Source organism: Vitis vinifera, chromosome 1 (assembly GCF_030704535.1).
Source record: "Vitis vinifera cultivar Pinot Noir 40024 chromosome 1, ASM3070453v1".
NCBI classification, from domain to species: Eukaryota; Viridiplantae; Streptophyta; class Magnoliopsida; order Vitales; family Vitaceae; genus Vitis; species Vitis vinifera.
Genome location: NC_081805.1, coordinates 4,713,011 through 4,719,811, shown reverse-complemented (window position 1 = coordinate 4,719,811; position 6,801 = coordinate 4,713,011). Strand labels below are relative to the sequence as shown.

The 6,801-nt window shown below is 25.8% G+C and overlaps 1 protein-coding gene across 1 annotated transcript; it reads right to left on the bottom strand.

Annotated features, from left to right (window-relative positions):
• Nucleotides 1-952: 952 nt before the first annotated feature.
• On the bottom strand, nt 953-2,094 carry LOC132253615 (MLP-like protein 43). Its single transcript, XM_059736148.1, has 2 exons — nt 1,857-2,094; nt 953-1,590 (listed from the first exon to the last, which is right to left on the bottom strand). Exons 1-2 carry the CDS (start codon nt 2,041-2,043, stop codon nt 1,322-1,324), a joined length of 456 nt encoding a protein of 151 aa, XP_059592131.1. The 5' UTR covers nt 2,044-2,094; the 3' UTR covers nt 953-1,321.
• Between the last annotated feature and the right edge of the window lie 4,707 nt (nt 2,095-6,801).

Here is a 6,801-nt window from a genome sequence, read left to right as displayed (position 1 = left end):
ATTCATATTTAAAAAAATTCATGATTTGCACTTGATGGTTAGTTTTACTTTGTTTTTTTTACTAGTAGATGAAATAATTTCTAATCAATGAAACCCCAAAGCTAATTACACCCTTATTAACTAAAAATATATTTTATCACTACCATTACCAAGGGTAATGAAAATCAACTTGTTCTCGATTGATTAGGATCACTAATAACTAGTTTTAAAATGATAATGATGATGACGATGATGATGATGATGATGATGATTATTATTATTATTATTATTATATATATTTACTATTCTCATAATTAATAGATAATAGAATTCCTAAAAAAAAATTATATGTGAAAAACTTACCTTGAATTTTAGAACGGAACAAATGCAAAAATTTATTATTCTTTTCTTAAGTCTTTGAATCAAAATTCCAAAGACCTTTGTATAGGTTTTTTTTTCCTCTTTGTTTTATATTTTCATTTTTTGATAACGCGGGGAAACCCAAATGAGATAAAGATAGTGAGTGACTTTTAGAATGAAACAAAGGCAAAAACAGAACAGAAAAACACCATGAAAGAAAGAAACTTCTACAAATCCAAGTTGTCTTTTTTCCTCTCTATTTTATCTTTTCATTTTTTTATAACGTGGAGAAACTAAAATGAGATAAAAATAAAAAGTAAAAAAAGTGGGTGGTCATAGGAACCAAAAATATTTCATTCACTTTCGTTATTTTTTAAAAAAAAAATTAATTTGTCCTATATCCAAAATTTTCTTTTTATAATTTTAAATTATATAAATATCCTTAAATTCAAGGTTGGAAGGTTACATACCTGTAGAGAGAGATATTCTTATTAGATTTTAGCTAAATTATTTAGATTATATGTAAAGTGGGATTTTACCCCTTCAATGATCAAGACTGTAATTTGTTAGGGTCTGATTTTGACACATGTGACTAGAATGCAAGAATGTAGACTTGTGGACATACTCAGAGGCTCCTCATGATGGAGTTAGCCCCTGGTAATTTTCACTTTATTTCCTTATACATCATATAGTCTTCACATAACATGTAGTAATCCCATTACAAAAGACACCAATTAACAATCACAAAGCAACCCCTAGAGTCCAGACAAGCATACAACCGATTACACGCATGCACTAACATTATTACACAAATAATTAAGGGAAACCTAGTTTATCTTCTCAGCATTAATCACCAAGCCACAGCTGCTAAAAGTTCCCCTAAGCCTTCGCATATATTGAAGGATAGAGATCGTAGATGCCCTTCCAAGTTCCAAACTTTATTTAATAGAGATACTAGCAGACGGTATGTATGGACTTGGTGTTATGCATTGAGAAGGTGACTTTCGATATCTTTGGTGACAGTAACTGCAAACTCCAGGTAGTCATGGGGATCTGGCCCATCCTCACTTGCCTTCTCATATTCAATGGTCCATTTCACCAAGCAGCCCTCTCCCTTTGGTATTGCTTGTGTGGTGAACTTGTAGCTCTTGTAGTCGTTCAGCACCTCTCCATCCGAAACCTTGAACGTAATGGACCTGTTCTCTTCATCTATTGATTCCACACTCTCCTTAATGCTCTTAGAATTCCCTCCTAGTAATTGGAATATGTTGAAGCTAATATTAGATGCCATATACATTACTAAGAACCATCGATCATAGTCACTGGCGGCCCAGACTTGACCACTTCTTTGCAAGAAAAAAAGAAAAATTGTACAAAGAGCCATGCATTTATTCTAAAAGAATAAAAAAATGTGAAGAAAACAACAATGAAATGGGGAAAAAAAATCAAAAAACATTTTAACGGAATATAATGCTAGCTAGTGTTTTGGGGTTCTGAGTTCGAGTTGCATATCCTACCAATGGTGTAACTCCAATGCTTGACAGAGCCCTGAGTCTCCCAGTCACCTTCATGTACCTCGATTTTGTGTATTTTATCGGAGCAGATATTAGGAAGGTGGTGTGCTTGGCTCCTGAAGATTTTAAAGAACTTATCAGCAGGTGCTTTGATCTCTGTTTCAATCTCCAATTTACCAGTTAGAGCCATGTTTTTCTGATGGATTAATAAAATCAACTTCAAATGATTCGAACAAAAGGCAATGGCGAGAGGAAATACATAAACTTGCCCTTATATAAAGAAGACGGGTTGTGAATTTGGAAAAGCTCCTGCCCAGTAACCAGTACCCAGTACCCTCTCTGGTAGTAACTGATACTGATAGTGGTTGGGTGGAGCCGAGTCAATGAACTGAAAAAAAACAAAAAAAAAAAAGAAGCTATAATTCTGACGTACTTGCCTAGGTAATTACTACGTTGCCTGTAATCTTGGGCAATATGCTTTAGAGGGAGGATTCAATCGGTGTTTGGTTGGCTGGATGAAATATTTTGGTGTGGAAAACATAGTTTTGAGAATTTTGAATTTTAAGCCAAGCTTTTATTCATTTATAAATGCAGTAGTTGTATTTTTTTCCTCATGCAATTCTACGTGTAGTTTCAATAATTTCATTTTACATATACAAATAAGCGAATTGATAAGATTTATAAGCATAAATCATTGTTTTTCATGTACATATTGACAAGATTAATTGAAAACAAGCATAAAACACTATTTTTCTCGTTAATGCATTTGGATGGGGTGTCAAAGTTCAATAAAGAAAAAAAATAATTAATTATCATCTACTTCTAGTTTTGTATCTTCTTTATGATACATTTCTTACAACTTGTATTAATTTAAATTTGTAAATATGTTGATGAATATATTATCAAAATTAGTTTTTAAGACAATGACAATTTTATCATTTAATAATCATAGAGGGAGTAGTGACAAAGAATGAGTTTTTTTAAGTTAATAAAGCTAACTTGAACAATGATTTGAGAATGAAAGAATTCATATTAAAAATTGAATAGTTGTATCAAAGTTGTTCATAATGATATGATGATTTTAATTTGAGGCAGGAGTTACGTAACATTGAGAAATAAGATGAGTTAATTTGAATTCCCTCTTAAAAAATATGCAAATATATGAAATTCATTAAAATTATTGATCTTTTAAAAATGATCACCTCCACCTTTCAATCTATGGGAAAGGCACGTGGAATGGAAAATTCATTACAATTATTGATCTTTTAAAAATGATAACCTCCACCTTTCAATATATGGGAAAGGCACGTGGAATGGAAGAAACTTATAATATCCTTTACGTTTAATTTTATAATAATGCTTAAAGATAGAGTTCATTGTCACATTGGGGATTTGGGTAGTAGGTAGGTGTTATTTTGTCTAACATGATATATTATTGCATTAAACAAATATTATTGCATTAAACAAATCAATTGAAAAGAAGTGATAGAAAGAGAATCACAGGCATGATATACTGTTCTAATAAACAAACCGCTAAAAAAGGAAAATTAGAAAGAGACATGACAAGGAAAGATAAAGTAAATAGGAATCAAAATTTGAGTTTGATAAATGTTTTCCCATGAATTTTTTTTTCAACATTCTTAAAACCATTATAAGTAATAAGAAAAACTATTTCAGCAAATTAATGTTACCCATTTATTAGATCCTTAACATTTCGTCCAATAGTAAAACTTGGAGTGCTAAATGATTCAATCATAGAAAAAAAAAATGTTTATAATTCAATTTTAAGAAATTTAATGTTATGATTTGGGAAGTATTAAAGAGGCATTTATAAAAAAATACAATTAAATAGACCATGTCATATATGTGTTTAAGTTTCATTGTTTTCTATTTTAGTCTTATTTATTTGTACGTTAGTACGTGTTTGGTAAACCAATTTAATAACTTTAAGTGACTTAATATTTTAATTATATTATTAAATAAATTAAATATGTTTGATAAAATAATTTTATTGTATGACTTAAAATAAAAGACTTAATAAATAAAAAAATTTATTTATTTTTAAGTCAGTATCTTCATTTTATATTTTTGTCTTTTTTTCTCTCAATTACATTTATGATCTCTTTTATGACTTCACAACCTCCATTGTTATTTAACCTTATTTGTCTTAGTTATAATTTATTAAGATAAATATTTTAATTTGATGATTTAATATAAATTGTAAGTTAATTTTTTTAAATAACCTTAATACTTAAAATAAAAATTAAATAATAAGTTTTAAGTCAACAACTTAAATATAATTTAACTTAGAGTTAATTTAAATTATTAAATAATAAATATTAAGTTTTATCAAACATTTCCTTAATCTTATTTTGTATATTTGATTCCATTATTTTGTACGATAGTTTGTATACTTTTATTTAAGGATCAAAAGTTTTATTCATATATTTTTAATGATAGAAATTGGATCAATATTGGAAAGATTCGGCTTTTATGGTTTAGGTTTTTCTTATAAGCTAACATCAAACCATTAAAAAAAAAAATTATCCCCTTAAAAAATATAAAACTAAAATATATCACCATAATCATGGTTAATGTTGCACCAACTTTGTTTCGAGGTAACGGAACTGTAAATGCAATCTAATTAATCTAAATTAGTCTAAATCCTATCTTAAATAGTTATCAATCAAGTCAACTGTACCAAATTGCTTTTATTAAAATTAAAAAAATATTAATTTATGCCTTGTAAGCAGCCTAATGGGGAAGTATTATCCCCACTAAAAAGTTCTAAAATTATTTTGATATTTTTATCTTTAATAAAATAAAATATTAATACCGAGTATCATCATAGATTTTCAAAGAGCTAAGCAAAGGATTGCAATCTCACCCATAATTATTTATAATTAGATATTAAAATTTGAGTAAAATGTACAGTTTGATTTGGAGAAAGATTCCGTAGGAGTGCCTGTGGAGAGAATATTTTTAAAAGTAATCTGCAACAGAAAAGGTAAAATATGAGATCACTATTTGTTAATTTGTTTTAAAGTAATGTATGAAAAGGTAATTGGCTGCAGGAAAAATGCTTCTTTTCACAACTCTCCTCTTTTTATTGCGAAATTTGTTCGAGCAAATGTTTGATTCTAAGAAGGTTTCCATTTTCAATAAAACTTGGTTTGTCATTCCAGCATTAATTCAGGAAGTTCATATAATTAAGTAGACAAGATGTTACATGGAGTAAAGCAGTAGCTAGTCGACGATACGGGAGTTTTAGGGCAAAATAGTTTTTTATGTAGAAAAAAATATAAGTTTTAACCCTTTTATAAAACTTATGTTTAAACTAGTTCCTTTATTATCACATATAGGAGTTATGTCATAATTTTTTTTTTTTAAAATTTAAGTTGAAGTCTCAATTACCAACTAAGACTTCATTTTTTAATTGAAGTATCATTTGTCAATCGAAACTTATTTTTTAACTAAAGCCTCAATTGACAATTGAGGTTTTAGTTAAAATTTTTATTTTATTTTAAAATTTAATTAAAAAATAAATTATAAATTATTATTGAAATAAAAAATATATATTTTAATAATAATAATTTATATATTTAAACTTAAAGATCTAATATTACTTCAATAAAAATAAATTAATAAATATAATAACAAACAAATATTTTATTTATAAATAAATTAATAATCTTAAAATAATAATATTATATGAAATCTAAATAAGATATGTCAATTGAAACTTCAGTTATTTTATTTTTTTACTTTAAAATTTAATTAAAAATATTAAATTTTAAATTATTATTGAAATTAAAAAATTATACTTTAATAATAAAAAATTTTATATTTAAACTTAAAGATCTAATATTGCTTCAATAAAGATAATTTGATAAATATAATAAATAAATATTTTATTTATCAATTAATTAATAATCTTAAAATAATAAAATTATATGACATATAAATAAAATATAAAATTATACAATTTATTAATTTAAGTTATATCACATGTAATATTAGGGAGGGGCATTTTTTTTCCATAATATAAATATTTAATGAGTATTTTTTGTGACTTTGATGAAACTATTAAAAATTAAATTTTATAGTAGACTTTTTTCTAATTAATTTTATTAACTAATTTCAAAATGTATCTTCAAGGCATATATATTGTATGTACAAATAATAGTATTTTTTTACGTAAACTATAAATATATGCTTTAAAATAATAAAAAAATCTATATATGAAACTTAAGAATATATTATTATTTTAATAAAGATAAATTTGTCAAAATACAAATAAATTAATATCTTAAAAATACAAAAAATTAAATATCTTAAATTAACAAATTATATAATTTTATATCTTATTTAGATTTCATATAACTTTATTATTTTAAAATTATTAATTTATTGATAAATAAAATATTTATTTATTATTATATTTGTCAATTTATCTTTATTGAAGTAATATTAGATATTTAAGTTTAAATATATAAATTATTATTATTAAAATATATTTTTTAAATTTCAATAATAATTTATAATTTAATTTTTTATTTAAATTTAAAACAAAGTTAACTAAAACCTCAATTGTAAATTGAAGTTTTAGTTAAAAAATGAATTCTCAATTGGTAATTGAAGTTTCAGTTAAAAAATAAAGTCTAATTGAGTTTAAAAGAAAAATGATGACATGACTCTATGTGAGCTAGTTTAAACATAAGTTTTGTAAAGGGCTAAAGCTTATTTTTTTTTATACATAAAATGGCTATTTTGCCCCAAAACTGATGATACAGAGGTCATACGTGTGGCAATCCCATTCCCAGAAGGACCCAAGCTAGGATGCTTTCAGACCAAGTCAAGGATATAGGCCTTGCTGTTATGCGGTTTATGCCTTGAGAAGGTAAACCATCCATATCTTTACTCATGCTTACAAGGCTGAGGTAAGCAT

What these genes read in the sequence shown, in the direction of transcription:
- LOC132253615 (XM_059736148.1), bottom strand. Translation starts at nt 2,043, where the DNA reads ATGGCTCTAACTGGTAAATTGGAGATTGAAACAGAGATCAAAGCACCT. An exon ending in GCATTGGAGTTACACCATTG is followed by an intron (nt 1,591 to 1,856) that starts GTAGGATATGCA and finishes TCCAATTACTAG; the next exon opens with GAGGGAATTCTAAGAGCATT.